This window comes from Talpa occidentalis, unplaced genomic scaffold (assembly GCF_014898055.3).
Source record: "Talpa occidentalis isolate TD23 unplaced genomic scaffold, MPIMG_talOcc4v2.1 talOcc4.3, whole genome shotgun sequence".
NCBI classification, from domain to species: Eukaryota; Metazoa; Chordata; class Mammalia; order Eulipotyphla; family Talpidae; genus Talpa; species Talpa occidentalis.
Window position 1 is genome coordinate 71,581,460 of NW_023603184.1, and position 20,397 is coordinate 71,601,856.

Below are 20,397 nucleotides of genomic sequence, written 5' to 3' on the forward strand. Positions count from 1 at the left end.
AGCCGGGAGCAGAACAGGCAGATGGACCAAAGACACTGCTGAGGGAAGCAGCAGGTAAGACAGGAGAGGTCTGCTGTGCCATGTGGGTATCTCCCTGGCAGGCCGGGAATCGAACCCATGCTGCAGAGGCTGCAGACAGCTTCATAGTACTGTGCTCAACCTGCTGTGCCACCAGGGTGGCCCCAGCAGGACACTTTTTAAATGATTTTTACATGTATTATTCAGCTAATTCTTACAACTATCAGGTATGTAATAATGTTGTGTTTATTTGACAAATGAAAAAACTGGAGTCAAAGAGGTGTAGTCATTGGTCCAAACACCCACTGATAATTCAGCAACACTGGCTCCAGAGTTCACAATCTTAACAGAGAACACTCTATTCTGCCTCTTCTAAAGGCTCAGTTTTGCATATCAATCTAAATATTAACACTTAAAGGAACAGGTAATTCCTACATTATACCTACTACTCTGAAGCACAGAAAAAAAGAAAAGCTGTATAACTCATTTTATGTGGTATGCAGACAAGAACTTTAGACTAATGTCACTTAGGAGCAAAAACCCTAAGTGAAATATTCAATGGAAACCAGCAATGGATTAAAAGAATATTACTTTCTGGCTAGATCAGGTTTATCCCAAGAATGCAAGGATGCATCGATACTGGAATACTGATTAATTAAAAATAGTTCAATTCTTTTGGAAAGGAAAAATGATCTCAGCATATAAAAAAAAGTACTCAAAACACAACACCTATACGGGATTCAAAAAAATCTCTTCGCAAACAAGTAATGGAACTGCCACTCCAAAACCTGCTGCAAATCATTTGTAGTGATGAAACTTCAGAAGCACTTCTGTCACAGTTAGAAACAACACAAGGAAGCATGCAATCACCCTAAACAATCTTTGTAATAAGGGCCTAAGCTAAAGACAAAAAAAATAGATTTGGAAAAGAGACCAGCTTCATTATATAACCCAAATAATCAATTGATAAACAAAACTAATGTTTAAAGAGTCAGCAAGATTATAGACTAAGATCATCCAAATATCATTAGTGATTTTATGCAGTAATAAATTAGAAAATAAAACAAACCTAAACCCTTAAAATAGCAACAAGACTCACAAAATATAAAGAAATACCCTTTATAAAAATGTGTAAATAATCTTATAGAGAAGATTATACAAGGACATAAAAAGAAAATCTGAATGGAGAAAGGTAAAAAGGGAGGAATATATAGTTAAAAGAAGATAATTCCTAAAAAGTCAATTTAATGCAACCTCACTCAATACTTCCAACAGGAATTTTCATTAAACTTGCCAAGTCAATTTTGAAATTCCTATGGAGTACTACAAATGCAGCCTTGGTCACAACCACTTTGAACCTCCAGGAAAGATGGTGATGAAACATTTAAAACTTATTGTAATCACGAAAAACCTGACAGGTCTCACTCCAGAAAATAACAAACCAACACATCATGGGATGAAACCCCAGGAAGGTCCAGAGACAGCTGCACATGTATGGGACTCTGGTACAAGACGGTACCATTTGAAACAACACTCAAAAATATCGTATGTTCATCTGAGAAGAAACCCAGCAAAACTGGATCCCTAAGTCATAGCAGACACAAATTCCAGATGAATTAAAGATCTAATTTTTTTTCATATCTAATTTAAAGTCTAATTTTTACATGTATTAAAGAAAATATAGTCATAAATCTTTACAGTATCTGGCTAGTAAGGCATTCTTAACCTCCTACTCCTTGAATGAAAAAAAGCCACCGTGACCCCATAAAGAAAAGATTGACAATTATACCAAAATTGAAGGTGGAGGAAAGAAGTGGGGGATTCTAATAGCAAAAGATACACAATACGTTGTTAAGAAAAACTAGGAATTAGGAGAAATGATTTGCAACTTGCACACAAGAAGACCGGTATTTAAAACACAGAAATAACTCTTAAAAACCAGTAAGAAAAAAATGAAAAAATAGGCTAAGAATATATACAGAAATGGCTTATAAAAGAAGAAACACAAAAGAATAACAAATATATAAAAATATAATCAACTTCACCAATGACCAAGGGAAAATAAATTAAAAGATGATACCATTTTTTACCATTACACTGAAAAACTATAATTAACTTTGAAGATGTCAAGTATGTTGACTCTCTGCTTTCTTTCTTGGCCGTCTCTAAGAAAACTTGCAAGCCCTCTTATTCCAAAATTCCTCTCCTAGATATTTACCCTAGAGAAAAACTACCTTTACCCATCACCAGGATAGTCTAGCAATGTTCATTTTAATAGCTTCGTAATAATAAAAAAACGGAAACTATCCAAATGCCCATCAACAGGAGATTGGCTACATGGTACAAGAATTTATATGATGGGCACTCATATCAGACATAGTCTAGATCTTAAAAACATGTTCACTTATAAAGTTGCAACATTTGCTCTCCTCAATAACACACACAGTAATATTATATTAACTAAAATAGGTACCATACAGAAATTGGGGGTGAGAGTCAAAGGCATCATATTACACATACACTTGGAAACTGCAACTTTAAGCATAATGATATACAACAAACCCAGGTCTGCAAATAACATCATTTTGTTCAACATTGGCTGGTCTCATTGGCTGGGCTATTTTTTTCTCATCAACATTATGACAAAGCAACATTGAACAAAATGATATTATTGACACACCTGGCTTCAGTAATATGAGAGATGATTTGAGAATCTATCTATGGACTGCCTCACCTGCATATCACCTGTTCACATGTGATATGTGATAGATCATTAGTCCCACAGCACAGGGGAGATAACTACTCAATGGGGGAGAGAGGTGTGGGCCAAGCCTTCTTTGCTAGTGAGCTACATTTTGCTCATAGGATATAAAAAAGTCCACAGCAAGATCCCAGGCAGCCTTGGTTTGGGGTAACTGGAAAGATAAGCTCTTGGTTAAAAGGCTTTTTCAGTGCAGTACTAGCCTATTGCCTGGTACAGCCAATGGTCACAAACAGGCGCAAACAAATTTATTCAATGTACAGCGAATGACCTCCTACTACATGCCAGTCCCTCTTCGGTACTATGGAGATGGCAAGGTCAAGTACTCCAAGAAGTTACAGTCCACTGGGGGCGGAGAGCAAGTAGGCAGAATATTATACTGCAGTGTGCTCAGAGCTACCACAGCCATTGGTGTGAAGTATCATGGGCGCAGCAAGGACCAAGCACCCATATGGGGCTGGGTGGTTTTGGGGAATTCCAGATGGAGTTGGGTAGGCCAAGCTTGAATACAGGACAGCTGTAGAAACCAAGTGGCAACACACATTTCAATACTGCTTCTCACGAGTAGCTAGGGGAAGGGTCAAAGACCACAGCTCCCAATAATGCTAGCTTCAACTCAGCTATGTCCTTTCACAGCCTCTCTGCACACCGCCTCCCTCTGTGCAAGCACCCCCACACATAAAAGAGAACATTCAGGGTCCCTCCTACAGCAGCAGACCTGCATAGTGGATGCAGTTAGCCTTGTTTTCTAGTTCTGCCTCTCCCTGGAGAATTGTTTAGTGTAAAGATCCTCTGTTGACTCCATTGGGTTGGGATGATAAAGAGCCTACTTTAATGGAATGACTTAAGGATTAAGAATTTTTATCCAGTGCCTCAAAACTACTTCTCAGAGAGAATCAAATGCTTCTCCAACAATCCAGTAACATGTGTGGCTTTGTCACCAAATACTCATATTCTGGTATAGGCTGACTGTTCCGAAGTGACAGGACTGTTCATGTGACAGGAGGATGGAGCACAAGGAATTCACAGGCGGAGTGCTAATCACTGGAGGAACTTATTCCCAAGGACTTTGCTGTACTAGGGTGCATTGTGTGCATCATATAAGCAGGATATTTTAGCCATAGCTTGGTAAATGAAAAGGCATTCAGTATGATGCTATTAGCCACATGATAAACAAAAAAATAAGAGCTGCATTATGAGGATCATGTTGCCAATATTAGGGGAGTGAAAAAAAAATTACCTTAAAATGTTAAACAGACACCTTTTGAAATAATTTGTTTCTTTCTTCAGAAGGTAAGAAAGTGCTCTCAAAACCTCACAGAGATAAAGAAGTGCTAAATCAGAAGTGCTAAATTCTCACATTCCAAATGGAAAAACAAGCACCAAGAGATTAAATAAACTTCCCAAGGTTAAGTACAGACACATTTGAACAGTGAAGTATTCAACCTTGATCCAGCAACACCCATCTGTGATAAACACCACTATCCTTAAATACCCAGATGTCCCTGGAATAGGCTGGGGGATGGAGCGGAATCAGTTCCCCCCCCCTCCCTCTCTTCCCTTCTCATCTCCATTCTTGTTACCCTAACCCAGCAGCCCCCAAGATAGTCATGTGGGAATCCTCAAGATCACTAAGAAGCTGGGGGTGTGGGGGCAGAGAAGAGACAGCAGAGAAAAGAGAGCCAATCAGAGACGCTCATATAGCCATTTCCTAGGTAACACCTGAGCTGACAAACAAATCAGACTGTGTACAAGAGACTGAAAGAAAAACCGGGTCATGCTTTCAGGTTTAAAATGGTTAATACGCTCAAGAGTCTGGGTCACCATGGGTGTTTCTGGCAACTGCATGAGATCAGTCATATTTCAGCAGAACCTCTTCTTACTATGTGCTTTTGATGACAGCTGTCCTATTTAGGCTACTATTCATACTACCTCCTTTTATCACACATTTTGTCTTCACATTCTTGCCTATTTATAGGCAATAGCAGTGCTGTCAACACCCCAGGTACCAAATGTATGGGTTACAATAAAAAAAAATAAAATTTCATTTTATAGCAACTCAAAGTATTTATGCTCCATGGATATGGTCAGGAATCCCATCTGGCCAAGCACTGTGAGGTCCTTTGTGGCCAAGCACAGCCCTGGATGTATTTGAACTGCGTATATTTAAAGTGCACAGCTTGTTTGGTGTTGACATATTTTTATGCCTGTGAAACCATCACCAAAATTAAGAGATTTCCATCACCCTCAAAAGTTTCCTTGTGACTCTCTAATAATTCCTCTACCTCTACTGCCACCCCCAGGCAAACACTATTCGCTTCCATTTACATCTAAAATTTTAAATAAATAGAATAATATAGTATATATTCCTTTTTGCCTTGATTCTGGTATCCACTTTAATAATTTTGAGATCCATCCATGTTGTTGCATGGACCAATAGTGCTTTTTTATTGCTGAGTATGGATATGCATGTCTGGATTTACAGTTTTCTAGATGTACCAGTGGAGTAAAGGTTGGGTAAGGAAGGACATGAAATGAAATGTCCGAATACAAAGCAGCAGGCAGGAGTGACTGAAGATACCAGAAAGAGAAGTAGTAAGTATAGAAGTGAGATATCCAAGAAGTGAGAGAGCCAAGGAGGGAGCTCAAGGATTAACTATGGGAAGGCGGAAGCCCTGAGAGAGCAGGATAAAAGCGAAAGAACACATACACCTTGTATGAAACAGAATTGAGAAAGAGGCAGGCCAAACTGTCTCTGTCTTCACCACAGAATCACTTAGAGCAAGATATTAAGTGGCTAAAGAAAATATAATTCTTATCGACCAAGCCATAGGTTAATCTCTAAATACTTTTGCAAACACAGAAGTCCTGCACACCCAAGCAACTTCTGCAGGTAGGAAATTCCTTGGGAAAACTTGCAAATATAAATGCAAAACATCCTTTATAAGAGGTTTATCTCCAGTTTTGCTCCTAAGAGTGGCACCCCATCTGAGGCTCCTGCAGGAAGATCGCTGCCCTTCACCAGCTCTGCAGAGCTGGCCCATTCTTCCAGGGTGTGAGTCACTCAGAAACATGCATCAACCAGATGCAGCCATGAAAGAAGATGGCCACACACGAGAAACCATGTCCTGTTCTGCAAGACTCAAAGGGAAATAATGCTGAGGGCTGGCGGCCTGCATGAAAATAAGCAATTGAGAGGGGCTCCCTTTTACTGCTAGAGTGAAGCTGCTTTGTTGTGGAGGGTGGGATGGAGATTTACACAAGGATGTGAAAACGAACAATGACATAGAACATATATATATAAAGAATGTAGTGGGGAGATAGAAAAAGGGGAGCTTGAAGGGCAACCTCTCTGCTCATGGGAGAAGAAACGAGAGTTTGTTATTTCTGATTTACAATACAAAGTTCTTTTTCCTTTTTCCCTTTGCCTTCTTTACCTTTGTATTTTTCTCTCTATTTCTTCATCCTACCCAGACACAGTGGTAGAAACAGGAAACAAAGATAGGAGAGGCTTAGACAGTAGACATAACCCGCGACTCCTGCGGCTGCTCTGCCTGTAGCAGCTCCCTACTCCCCTGCCCCACCCCAGTCTCCTCCCTGCCCATGGCCTACCTGGCCAGCCCCCACTCTTGCATCACATGTCATGGGCAGGAGCTGCTCCTCTGGGAGGCTCCGATACATCTCCCTGACCTCCAGTCTTGACAGGGAAGTCCTCTTTGCTTTTTCATATAATTGCATCTATCACAGCTCTTACCACCACATTTTAAATGTACCAGTTTACAAGTCTCTCCCCAACTGTGAGCTCCTTGGGAGCAAAGCCACCTTCTATGAGAAGTAAAGACTTTGCAAAAGTCTTTATTGCTAGCCTTTATTGCTATTTGACTTTGAATTTAACTTCGGTGCCAGGTAGGTAAAGAGGGCCTGGGATCGGTAGACGTACAAATGGTAGCAATTATTCTTACTTATTTCCACCAACACATGGCCTTATTTTATTTCTTGCTAATATGTGGCCATTTGCAATTGTAATTATCATTATAGTACTATTACTGACACATGACCATTTAAGGAGGTCGGACTCAGATGCTGGCCCAGATTTCAAGGTAAAGCTGCCATGATCTACCACTGAAAGTCAAAGAAGTGAATGAGTTCATGCCACCAAGTAGGACACAGAACAACAGAACTCATGGGCAAGGGTGGCTTCTAGAGCCGTGGAATCAGAAACAATATGAAGCACTTATGAAGCACAACAGCTATAGAGCTTTCCCACATTCATTACATCACTTCATCCTCAGTAACTACTGTGGGGTAGGTGATGTGACACCATTTACAAAGAGGAAACTTGCTCAGGGAAGAGATATGAGTTGCTAGAAGTCACACTGTCACTAAATGGTGGGTTAGGCTTAGAGGCCAGGCCTTTTACAGAGTGTTGAATGTTCCCTCAAAAGAGGAGTCTGATTTGGCTAGGCTACATAAAGCCCAAGAGAGAATACCACCAGCCAGAGGGAGGCAGGCAAAGGGGACTGAGAGGCTCACTCTGAAATTACCTCAGACCACAACTTGGGGTCACTTTGATTAGTGAATCAGAAGCATCAAGTATCAGAACTTTAAGAGAGCAGTCACCATTGTAGCAGTTTTCTACTGCTAGTTATTATTTTTAATTCCCATTTTATCCTTATCATAAATCTTTGACACAAGTATTGTCTCTACTTTCCATATGAGGAAGCCAAGGTTCAGGGGGATTAAATGGTTTGCCTGTTGTCAGAGGGGATCCACACCTCCAGTCACACCCACATCCCTTCCCCTGTGCTAAGCAGTCTCCCTACACTGCTTCCTTTCATGTGATTCCACGATTCTCCTCATTGCCAACTTGTCCTATAGCAATTTCCATTGCTTGGTTAACCTGTCTGTAGGATTTCAAGAGGCAAAGCCTGGCAGTGGCACAGAGTACAGAGGCCTATGAGGTAAGAGCAAAGGTACCGGGAGTCAGAGAGGCCAACTGGGGGCCTGGACACCCTCCCCCTCAGAGAGCATTTGATAGCACACCCCTCTGAAGCTGAGAAGACAGACAAGAGAGTCAGGCCTAAAGAGTCAACAGAAGGACCAAATAAGCCACAGCACCAGTATCCAAGACAGCTCCAGGCCAGGAGACAAGGGTTCAAATCCAGGCTTGGCCACCAGCCAGCTGACCACCTCAGAAAAATCATTTCAGCATTCAGAGTCCTATGTGCCACCAAAAAAAGAGAAGCATATGACCTGTGGGTTCTTATCAAAGAGAGTGTGGAGGAGGTAAAAACAGGAAGAGTATAGCGCTTCTTTCAAAGCAATCCACAGACAGAAGGCAAGCACTATTGCCAATGCATTTGTGGTAACACACACTCTCACTCTGACTTCTAGAACCGCAGTTCATATTCATTTCCAAGAAGGCTCTTCTGGAATCTGTTTCATTAATGAAGCAAAGCAACCATGTGTAGGTTGTGAGGATGCCAATTTATGCCATTTGCTCATGAAGCCTTGCAAGCAAACACCACATATTCCCATCTGGGGCTCTCCCAAGAGCAGGGCTGGCCTGACTTCTCCAGCAAAATGCCAAGCAGCAGGCAACCCCACCAAAGCTCTGAGCCAACCAGCTTCACGGTTGGGAAATTCTTGACTACACAGCTTTCTTATTCAAAAGTTACCAATTCTTGCAATTATTCTCACTCTGAGAATTGTACAGTTAACATTAAGAAGAAAACTGCAAAGGCGAACAGGGTTGAGGTAAGGCAAATGTTGCTTCTGACAAACCCATAGTCACCTGATAGGACTCACAGGTAAAAAAGCAATTCTGCATCTGAGGGTCAGGGTGGAGATGAAACCCACATGTAAATTCATGACGTCAGGCCATAAATGACAGTCTCCCCAGATTTGACTGCAAGACCATAGGCAGCCAAAAGACATGCTTTATTTGGTCTGAAATTGTCTTCCCACTCCCAACCAGGGTCTTCATAACATTTTAATTAGTTGCCAATTCATTTCAACATTAAACATAGGTTTCCACTTTCTCTTAAAAATGAGAATCTGACAATCTTTGGTCCATCTTCCCACCCAGCAACTTGGTCCAGCAACTCAGAGAGCAGACCTTTCATTGGGGCACATACTCCAATTCCCACAGACATACAATTTTTCCTTTTCAAGACTGACATCTGTGGGCATTTGAGTTCATGACTCCTAATTTGGATGAGGCATTGTAGAACAAACACTCATTTTGCATTACTGCACACCAGTGGTCAGGATTTTGGCTATAGGATGCTGGCTTCCCTGAATTCCAAGAGCAGAGAGTGAGAGCCAAAATACCACGACTGAAACACTGGTGGCTACACAACAGCGGTGTTGACCTGGCTACTGTGAGGCACTCAGCCAACTGAGAGGTCTCTCCTGCAGAGACAGGGGTTCACACAGTTGGAAGACACCTTTGTTACCTTATATAACTCTGAAGGCTTAAAAATACAAAAACAAACCCAAAGCTACCTTATACCTTTTCTTCAGAGTTCTGATGAAATACCCATAAAGGGGTGTGATTTTTAAATCCCACCCAGAACTGATAAAAGACACAACAGGTGTGAGTTCTCCAAGGTTAGGTCTAGTCTTGGGCAAAATCATGGAGTTCTTCACTCTCTCTGAACCCCACCTGGAGCGGGGCATTAGATTTTTTTTTTAAAGATTTATTTATTTACGCATACAAGAACTGGGTAGAGGCCAGAGGTGTGAGGGGTGAGAGAGACAGAGTGGGAAACAGAACAGGCAGACTGAATGAAGTACACTGCTAAGGGTAGCAACGGGAGAGTCAGGAAATCTGCTGTGCCATGTGGGTAGCTCCTGGGTTGGGGATCAAACTCATGCTGCAGTGGCTGTGGATTGCTTTATAGTTGACCAGATGACAAGATCAGGGTATAATTAATAGTGCTATTTGTTTCACCTAGCTCTCTTTGTCTTATCCCCTTGCGCCACCAGGGAGGCCGGGTGGGGGTGGGGAGCATTAAATTTTATACCTTGATGTAGAATATCAGTTGTGAGCTTCTCCTCTTGGAGTATTTACACCATAGGATATGAGGTTGTTCCCAGTTAAAAAAGGTTCAGCTATCAAGAGAAAACAAGGAGGGCCTCTACAGGGTCTATGAGAAGATATTCATCCCATATCAAGTTAGCCCTGCTGGAAATTAATTTTTAATGCCTAAATAAATGAATACATCAACTAGTCTAGTGCTGAAAATTCCCACCAATAAACATGTCTTAAAGTGGAGGCATATTCACATCCCCTGTAAAATGCAAAGTTGTCATCTGGCTGACATCTTAATCACACTTAATGCTTTCATGTGTACGTATTATGTAGGATCCGGCTTCTGACAGAATGAATTCTGTCCAGATATTCAGGAATTAAGGATAGCAAATTTGATGGAGGAAAAGGATGGAAAAGTCCAGGACCCCAGGCAACCAGGCAGATCAGAGTGAGACAGCACAATCAGATGATGAGCTCAGGATATAATTAATAGTGCTATTTGTTTCACCTAGCTCTCCTGAAAAAGACTAAAAACCATAGGTAGGTACATTCCCACCCTGATATCCATTTTTCCTTCCTGTCACTGAAATATTAGAGAACAGCATCTGGCTTGCTGTGATAAATAATAAAGATCGTGGTGAGTTATTAAAGGAATGGCTTAAATCTCAGTTTAAAGGGGTCGGGAATTGTGACTTAAAGCTATCACTTTAATACCTATACTAAATGCAGTGTAACACCCCACTTCATTTTCATCTTGCCCATAAATATACACACACAAATGCAATACCTCATCCCAAAAAGATTAACTTTTTTTTTTTTTGGCACCACCTGTTTATTATTTGAGGTCTGTGGAAATAACCTGTCACTTAAATGTATAGAGTATATTACTTTCCTGTTTTTATTTAAATTTTATTTTTATATTCCCCATACAATTACAACCCCCTTATTTTGACCCCAATTCCTCCTTTCCCCACCCCCCCCCCCCCCCATAATGTGTCTCTGGCTCATAGTTGTTTGTTGCTGGAAGGGATCATGCTCAGCAAAATAACCAGAAAGAAAAAGGAAAATACCGGATGGTCTCACTCATAGCAGGAATCTAGAAAACTTAAATAAGGGACCAGGAAAAAGAATAACTATAAGAAAGAAAATACCAAGATTAACATTTTTTTTTTTCTAAAAGCGAGATCAAAGATGTAATCATTTGGGCCTTATGTAAGATGGTGCACACAGTCAAGCTCAAATCAAATCACATTCTAAGAGAAGAGCCCACAGTTTTACATTAAAATCACTATGCAACTCATATAGTAAGAATCACTGCAATGTCAAGCATCTTATCTCCTGATAAGTAAATCGGCTGCTTTCTATGAAGACTGCCTGATAGGAGCCTGTAAGAATGTTTCTTTTCTAGGCATTCATAAAGGGCGGGGGTAGAGGGGAAGTAATCAGAATGCCAGTAATAAGTCTTACCCACAGAACAAAGCAGTCAAAGATACCCTTTAATGTGGAATTGCATCTTTCAGTTTCTGCATCCAAATGTCAGTTGTGCCAGAAAACCTAGTGCAAATAGATTTATGTACTGTATCAAGGGGCAAAGGGGAAAAAATAATTCTAATTATAACCGTGATTGAATGGATGCCTAACAGATGCAAGCAGCACAGATTGGATCACTGAGCTTTATAAAAATCACCCCAATTTTCTTACAGAAAAGTCATCTTGCTTTAAAAACAGTCAAAAGATCTAAGAAGAGGTTACACAGAACCGAGTACCACTCAACGATGTGGTCTTTTCATCGTGCCCAGTGCTTTTCTACCAAGTCATTCACATTCAGCAATGAGCTCTCTCTCCATCTGCCCAGCTTCCCCACTAAACCCAGGCTTCAGGTGGCACAGGAGGCTAGTATTGCCAGGAATGATTGTTAAGGAAGAAGAAGGACCTTACCACTTCTGGGAGCAGCCTCGTTGACAGGTCATGGATGGCTTTGACCACTATACATATGGATGACAGAAGAAATATCACCCCCAAGATGACACAGGCTCTGTAAAGAAACAAAACATTGAGAATCTTAACTGGGAGAACTTTACCCTGCTAATTATAGTACAACAATGATAATGGCACAGCCCAAGGCACTGGGACCCAATCATAACTTGCCATGCTCCCATAGTGACTGCCCATAGTCCCATGATTGACACTGAATCATCTCTAGCAGAATACACTGAGTTTTACCATCAAAGTCAACGTCATAGGAGAGAACTTTACCATACTATATAATCTCACAGCCTTCCATGAGTGCCGGCATGGAAGGGTCTTTAAAGCCACACAATTCATCCCCCAACCTAGCAACACAGCATGTCACTCCTCCTCTAGCTGGAGGGAATACATTTTAATAGGAAGAGTGGCAGCTCTGGCATGAGACATCACAAGCCCTACCTTTGTGCGTGGTCATACTTTGTATGTGATCTTGGTCCAGTGATTGAACTTCTTAGTCTCTACCTATTTTTTTGAAGATTTATTTATTTTTGCATACAAGAACTGGGGTACAGGCCAAAGGTGTGTGTGGGGGTGGTGGTGAGAGAATTCACCAGAGACAGAGTGGGGAACAGAACAGGCAGATTGACTAAAATACACTGCTGAGAGGAGCAGCAGGCGAGCCAGGAGAGGTCTGCTGCGCCATGTGGGTATCTCCCTGGCCGGGGATCAAATCCATGCTGCAGTGGCTGTGGATAGCTTCATAGGTTGCATCTTAATCCCTTGCGCCACTAGGGAGGCCTAGTCTCTACCTATTAAACTGTCAAAAGGAAATAATATTTCCTACCTGAAGATGAAATGAGGTAATACACAGAGGGGAAAAAGAAAAAGTAACTCATTAAGACTGACTTAAGCAAAGGAAAAACCTGTCCTGGATCTCCCTTTCTAGTGATGTGATAAGATGCATTTAAATTTTGCCAGAGGTATAAAAAGAAGAGTGATTTGGTAGTAACAAAGATGGAATGTCTGTGGCAAGATGGAATGATCCTAAAAGAAGAAATGAGATAACCTCTTTATTTCTGATCGCAGAGCTAAGAGAACAAGAAGAGAACGTGGTGGGGGAATGTTCGGGCAGTGGTGGAGGGAGAGTATGAAAGCATACATTTGGAAAGGTTTGAATTTTTACATCCCAAAGCATTTACAAAGATGTAAACCTACTTTACCTTAATAAACATAATTTTGGGGAAAAAATATAAGAGGCAAGAAGGAAAAATGAAGTCAACCAAGACAACCAGCACAGAAGGAGACAGGAACAAGTTAAGGATGAGGCCAAGGGAGAAGCCACATAGTCAGGACAGCCAGCCAGGGGAGGAAGGTAGAGGCCAGCAAGGGTATCTTTGAGGATATGTAGGGATGTAGGAGATGCCTCTGGCAACCAGACACTACAAGCTGCAGGATAAAGATGGAAAATGAGAGTTAACATAAGGAAATGGTGATAGTAATGCAAGGTTCAAAACAGCAAATGAAAAAATGTAGCAAAGAGGAGGAAAGTACAAATGACTATAATTAACTCTAGATTATTCCAGCCTCACCTGATATCTCCACTTCTTGGCAGTCTTCTCAGCCATCTTCCCCTGGCTACCACATAAAATCATTTATCATCATCAATGTTGAATTCCCTTCTTTGAACTAATAGCACTGCCCCAAATTAACCAGATTACACTGACCACCTAGTTAGAATCCTAACTGGCCTGGGGTATGTTCCCCGAACTTAGAAGTCAGATAACCAAGACCTCTTGGAGTCCACTCAATAGCTGTTTAACCCACATACTAATGATCAGTGTTACTCTTTCAAAAACAGACAGAAAAGATCAGTGCAGGTTTGATGAAACACAAAAGGATGCAGAGAAGTAGGAGAACCAATGAATGTGCTGGGCTCTTTGTAAGACTTGAGCATCGGGAAGTCCTGGCCCTATAAACCAAGTGGATGTTCCACCGTGGTCCCATACATCTCATAATGAGCCTGGGAGAAAATGAAAATACACTGAAGGGGAAGAAAAGATAATTAAGGCAGTAAGTACAGACTGATACTGCAGCAGGAGTGAAGAATGCGAACATGAAGCAGTGAGGCTGCGACTGGGGCTCATGGTCCTGGCAGGGCTCTCAGGGAAAGGAGGGGGGCCGTCGAGTGGGAGGCATCCAGGAGGGAGGTGCACCTACTCTGGGCTATACAGTAAGGAGACACTATCACAAGATCAGGGATATCCATGGCTTGGTGGATGGATGCTCTCAAGCGAGAGTCCCACCCATGTCCACGGGACAATGGTTATGGGGCAGCCATGCCCAGCTCTAGAAGTAACCAATTCTAGCTGTGAGCAAGTGGACCCTTTTCCACAAAAGGAAAAGGGCTTTAAGTCAGTACCGGCTTCTAAGATAAGTTTTTGTGGTGTGGTTTGTTTTCCCTCCATTCAGAAAAACTGAGTGACTGAAAGACTCTTTGATTCATCCTTTCAGGCAAATTTAACCCTGAGGGTACTCTGCTTGGGGAATTTCTAAACAAGCCCAGAGCCAGCTCCAGCTCAATCTTACCAGAATTTCGGGGGTGGGGGGCATGGAGGAATGTAGAACCTAGGCATCTGCTTTTGCTTAAAAGCAACCCAGGCAATTTCTATGTGCACTAGAATTGAAAGTCTCAGGTTCAGTCCAGGAAAAGTCCCGTCTTGAAGAGGATTTCAGGATTGGGAAAGAAGCACAAAACTCCCCTGGACAGAATGCAGGGGGAACCACCCATCCCAGCAGGTGAGGAAGCAATGGGGTTTAAGGGTCCCCAAGAGACCACACAGTGCCTGTGTCTACTGAGCAGCGTTCTCCCCAAGACCTAAATAGGTGTCAGACCTTCTGCCAGCAGTTTTCATAATATCCAGAAGAAGCCTCCCTCTCCAAACGCTTCTGGACAGAAAAGCAACAAATGTCTGAGCTTCTTCCTAGCAGGGAATAGTGATGTTACAAGAATCTTTCCCCAGAGCACTGCAGGCATGCCTCCATAATGCATGAACAAGCTGATCTGGATCCTCTGCACCTGAAGCATATTCTTTACTACTTGTGTCCAAGTATAAAGGATCAGTGATCTCCCACACAGCATCTGGCTTATATATCTTTAATATCTTTAATCAAAACTACATACAATTAAGGACAAGAACAATGTTTTTATATCTTGGCATCCACAGCAGCACATAGCAGGGGCCCCATATGCTCATGGAAAGTGGATGTAACAATTAGCTAAGTAAGTACTAACTGATTTGTAAGTTTCCACACTACCCCCTCCCCGGAGTTTAAGGGACATCAGCTATCTACCAGTGGGGATGGGAGAAGGAAAGAGAAGCCTAATACTTTAGCCAAATGGTGAAGGAATAGCCTACATTGTACATCTCTCAAATACAAAGAAAATTTAAAGGAATTGATTTAATTTATTAAAGTTGAGTGGTACAGAACTATAACCATGATTTTTTCCCCCCAGTTATACCTATGAATATGCTCAAAAATGTTTTCAAAACCTATTTTCATCTTCTTCTAAATGTGCTTCAAGAAACCCAGTCACCCTTCCTTCAACACTGTCAGGACCCTCTGGTAGAGCTGCTCCCAGCCTAGAGCAGTTATTATTAGCAGAGGGTGTGATGCTATTTTTTTTAACACGTTATTAATAATATATTGTGTTTACACAGCAGCTCTTTCCTCGGGCACTCAGAGTTCCACACAGCAGCTCACAAATGCCCTGGGGGCCACTGACCAGACCAGGGCTTTTGATTTTCTACTATTTTATATATTAGGATGGAGAGAGGTATATTTCTTAAGCACAAGGAGTCAAAATGGGGGAGTCAAGGATTAGGAGCATTGCCTTAGGCCACTCAAGGAGTTTGAAGTTGGCCCAGAAATAAAACCTCGATTTCCTGACCCCCTCCCTAGTAATGCACACTCGGTCAATCATTTGAAGGCTCTTGACACTCATGTCACATCCTCACATCATCGCCACCTGGGGTTGTAGCAGTGTGCAGGATGTATAAAAGATTTGGGTCAGGAGCAAATACTGCAAAAAAAAAAAAAAAAAAAAAAAAAAAAAAAAACAGCTGCTTCTGAATCTGCAAGTGTGTGCTACTTGCAGGTTATGGGGGTTGGGGAAGGAGACGGAGGTGCAGCCATACCAGTACACCCTAGCTTTCACTGCAGAAGCTGGCCTGGCAAATAAAGAGGGCATTATGTCCATGGGCCGACAGCAGTGATGGGCCAGGTCACAGAATGAATACCCTTTCTCCCTTCTGCCAGAGGAAGAAAACCCTGAGTCAGAAAGAGGCAAATGAACACCACCCTCTTTGATGTACCCACCAATCAAGTCTGACTGAAATTGAATTTAAATTCCCAGAGGATCAGGGGTTGTCAAAAGTGTGGTCCATGGATCAGCAGCATCACTAACCTGGGAACTTGCTAGAACAGCAAATTCTGGAGCCCATTCCAGACCTGCTAAATAGGAACTCTATTTTGGTAAGTCTTTCAGGTGGTTCTAATGATCACTACCATTTGAGAACCACTATATTAGTCTTGCCAAAGAGACATTTAATATATGAAAGAAGATTGGCAAAATCCAAAGAACTAGTTAAAGTGACTGGCATCTGTTGTTGCTGTTTTCTACTAAAGGGTGTAAACTGATCATTGTGCATGTTGTTATAAATCCATGAATAACATCGTAGGAAATATTAATTTTTGCCTCTGAAATTATAAGGGCAAAATAAATTGACAACTCTCACATCCAAAATGATGTCAGGTTGAAAGACTGGTCCCTTGTCAATTATAGGTTTAAAGGCCTGTGGTTCACATTAATAAAGCCTGACTCATCATACCAATTCTAAGTTATTTTCCAAAGAGAAGTTTTCTTCTAAACATCCCTCACTAAGCAAAGACCTACAACACAGTAGCCCTGGCAATCCATCAATTCAGTCCACAGCTGAAAGTGTAAATGTTTGATTTTCAACTTTTACCTTAGTGTCCACGCACTTGTAATCTTAGGACATCATTCAAATGTGAAGTAATGAAAAATATCAACAACACACCATCAAGTGGTGAATACACACAGTACTAATGCTGTGTTGTTAAAGCTAAGTCCTCTGGTCCTTAATGTGCTCTGCCATTTTAAATAAAGCCACAGACAAATTCAGTTTGAAGACAGGATAAAGGAAAGGAGAAAGTGAGCAATGAATGGCTTATGAGCCATTTCTTATTCTTTATCATGGCTACACCAAACAGTCACCATTGTGATCAAGAATCCCATCTGGACCTCCATGGCGGCGCAGGTGGTTGAGTGCAGCTCTGTGAAGCTGTCCGCAGCCTCTGCAGCGCGGGTTCGATTCCCGGCCAGCCAGGGAGATACACACATGGCGTGGCAGACCTCTCCTGTCTCACTCGCTGCTCCCCTCAGCATTGTGTTTCAGTCAGTCTGCCTGTTCTGTTCCCCACTCTGTCTCTGGTGAATCCTCTCACCCTTCCACATATCTGGCCTGTACCCTGGTTCTTGCATGCATAAATAAATAAATCTTTAAAAAAAAAAGAATCCCATCCTCACTCCATCACTCCCCAAAGCCCAATCCCTCCTCTACCAGGGTTCCCTCCCCTCTTCTTTCTAATCTTATTCTTCTTACCTGCTCCCTTGACTCTCCTAGACTCTAAACCCCATCTCTTCTTCCTTCCTACTTTCCCATCTCTTTCCTCTACCTTCCCTCTCATCTACCTGCCACTTCAAGAACAGATTAAGGGCAGGGAGTGACCAGGATGGGTCAGTCATCCCACAGTTCTCCAGACCAGTGGTCCATACCCTCTCTGGAGCAAGACCAACCATTACTCAACAAGTAACTACTTAGAACCTCTCTTGATCCCTCAAAGGCCCTTTGCCTACATTTGTAATAATACACAAACTGACTAGCAGTCACCCGAGTGAAATCTCATTTAGAAAGTCCTTTATTCCTGGCTTCAACTTTATGGACAAAACTCAACATGGGTTAAAGAATCAAATTCTAGGGCAGTGCCATCTAAGAGCATTTTTTGTGATCCTGGAAGTGTTCTATTCCACGCAGTGCACTATGGCAGCCACTAGCCACATGTGGCTATTGAGGACATCATGTATGGCTAGTCTATAAATAGAGCAATGAAATTTTAGATTTAATTGCTTTTAATTAATTAAAAGTAAACATCCATGTGTGATCAGTGACAACCATACCAGTCTTTGCCACTCTAACAGTTAGGTTAAAAACAGAGTCTCACCAAAGGGATGTTAGCCCAGAAATGACTCCTGATGATCTAACCTTGGGAAGGAGCCTCATGCTTTTGGTGCTTTCTATCAATTAATGCAGCATTTCCCTTATCCCAGGAAACCACCCAACTCCTAGGTTTCCATGTCGTATCTCACTCTTGTTCTCATCTAATGTCAATCAATTCAGCCATAGCCATAGCTTCACCAGTGGTAATCACAATTTAGAAGAGGCTGGAAGTCAGTGTAGCTTGAGATTACTAAACTTGAAGAGGAATCTCCAGACAGTCAGAAATACTGAGTTTAGCCACAGAGGCATGTCCTGAGCCTGAGATCCCACAGCCACATCCCTCAGTCCACAGGACTCACAGTGCTGTTTCCAGGGTATAGAGAGATCAAAGCAGAGGAACAGGGAATAGCTCATCTCAAGTTTGCCACTTCCAATATACACTATGGGGGGATACACTCTGAGCGTCATGTCCCTAAGTGCCTTCAACCATCAACAAACACTGCTTGATGCCCATCACATCATATCACAAGGAAGCAGCAGTTAGCAAGAAAATGAACTGCTTGCTCTTGTGGAGCTTAGACGGGGACAGCCAGAAAAAAAGCCTGTGAACATGTAAGCACATTACGCAAAAATAAACATAGAATAAAGAAGGGGAATAATGGGAGAGTTATGCTATATTCAAAAGTTATACTTTTTAAAAAAAAAGATTTTTATTTATTTATGCATACAAGAACTGGGGTACAGGCCAGAGGTGTGGGTGGTGAGAGAATTCACCAGAGACAGAGTGGGTAACAGAACAGGCAGACTGAAATACACTGCTGAGGGTAGCAGCAGGCAAGACAGGAGAGGTCTGCTGCACCAGGTGGGTAGCTCCCTGGCAGGCCAGGGCTCGAACTTGTGCTGCAGAGGCTGCGGATGGCTTCACAGTGCTGTGCTTAACCCCTTGTGCCACCAGGGAGGCCCTCAAAAGTCATACATCTAAGACATTTGACCAAAAATCTAAATAATGGGATAGCAAGTTGTGCAGTCACCTGAGGAGAAGCACTCTAGCAGAAGTAAGATAGGGTAAAGGCCCCATACAGGAGGGAACCAAGCACATTTGGTGGAGAGTGGTGAAGTCAGCATGGCTGGAACACAGCAGCCATGTAGGGTGCCATACAAACTCCTACTAAAGATTTGAATTTTTACTCTGAATAGAATGGGAACCAAACAAACAAATGAACAGAGAAATTAATTTTATGTAAGTAGGATCACTATCTGCTCTGTTGAGAATAGGCGGAAGAGGGACACCAGTAGAAGCAGGGAGATCAAATGAAGACAACTAAATGGTTCTGCAAAGACATGATGCTAGAACAGGACAGGAGAAATGGACATGGCGTGAGCTGGGTTAGACAAATTCCTGTGAGATTCAAGGCAGATTTGCTGATATTCACCAGTTTCAACCAAGTAACTTAAGAAGTGGACTAGTGGGTTTTAGGGAAATTTAAAAAGTTCTTTACCAGGAGAGTAAGAACAACTAGGAATCTAATTAAATAAACTGGCTATTTGAAATGAATCATTTATGCATCTTCAATGTCAGGTCAATTACTTGTGCATCAATTTCAATTTTTTTCTTCAATATTTACCAAAATGTAACTTCTTGTCTATGGAAAGAATATATCCAGGCAGGTACACAAGAGGAATGTAACATCCTCTATAGAAAAACATGGTAAACAGAGGTTTGCTTTTACCAATATACTGTATCATTTTTTTTTTTTTTTTTTTTTTTTTTTTTTTTAAATAGATTTTCTCTTTTAAGATTTATTTATTTATTTATACAAGCACTGGGTACAGTCAGAAGCGCGGGAGGGTGAGCGAATTCACCAGATCCAGAGCAGGGAAGCAGAGCAGGCAGAAGGACCGAAGTACACTGCTGAGGGGAGCAGCGGGAAGCAGGAGAGGTCTGCGCGCCATGTGGGACCCTCCTTCGGTAGCCGGGGAGCAGCCCGGGATCGAACCGGAGCTGCAGAGGGTGCGGGCAGCTTCGCAACCCAGCGCTCAACCGCTGCGCCACAGGGGAGGCCCTGTTTTTTTTTTTTAAACAATGTGCAGGTACTACCTACAGAAATAAACACTACATCATTTTTGAGATAAAAGGAAATATTTACTGAAGGTATACCAGATACCAAGAGACCTGTTGTGCATTAGATAAAATAATAAGGAATATCCTTTTCCTCAAAGAGTAGAGAAAGGAAGCATATAAACGCAAGCATATAAACAAGCATATAAACACAAGCGTATAAATACAAGAACCTCCCTGGAAAAACAATTGAGTT

At 41.9% G+C, this 20,397-nt stretch overlaps 1 protein-coding gene across 1 annotated transcript in view; it reads right to left on the bottom strand.

Moving 5' to 3' along the window:
• TMEM163 (transmembrane protein 163) overlaps positions 1-20,397 on the bottom strand; it is a 224,784-nt gene that overhangs the window by 30,574 nt on the left and 173,813 nt on the right. The window contains exon 5 of the mRNA XM_054699692.1: positions 11,754-11,850. Coding sequence (XP_054555667.1) covers positions 11,754-11,850 — 97 coding nt within the window. The remainder of the gene's footprint in view (positions 1-11,753; positions 11,851-20,397) is intronic.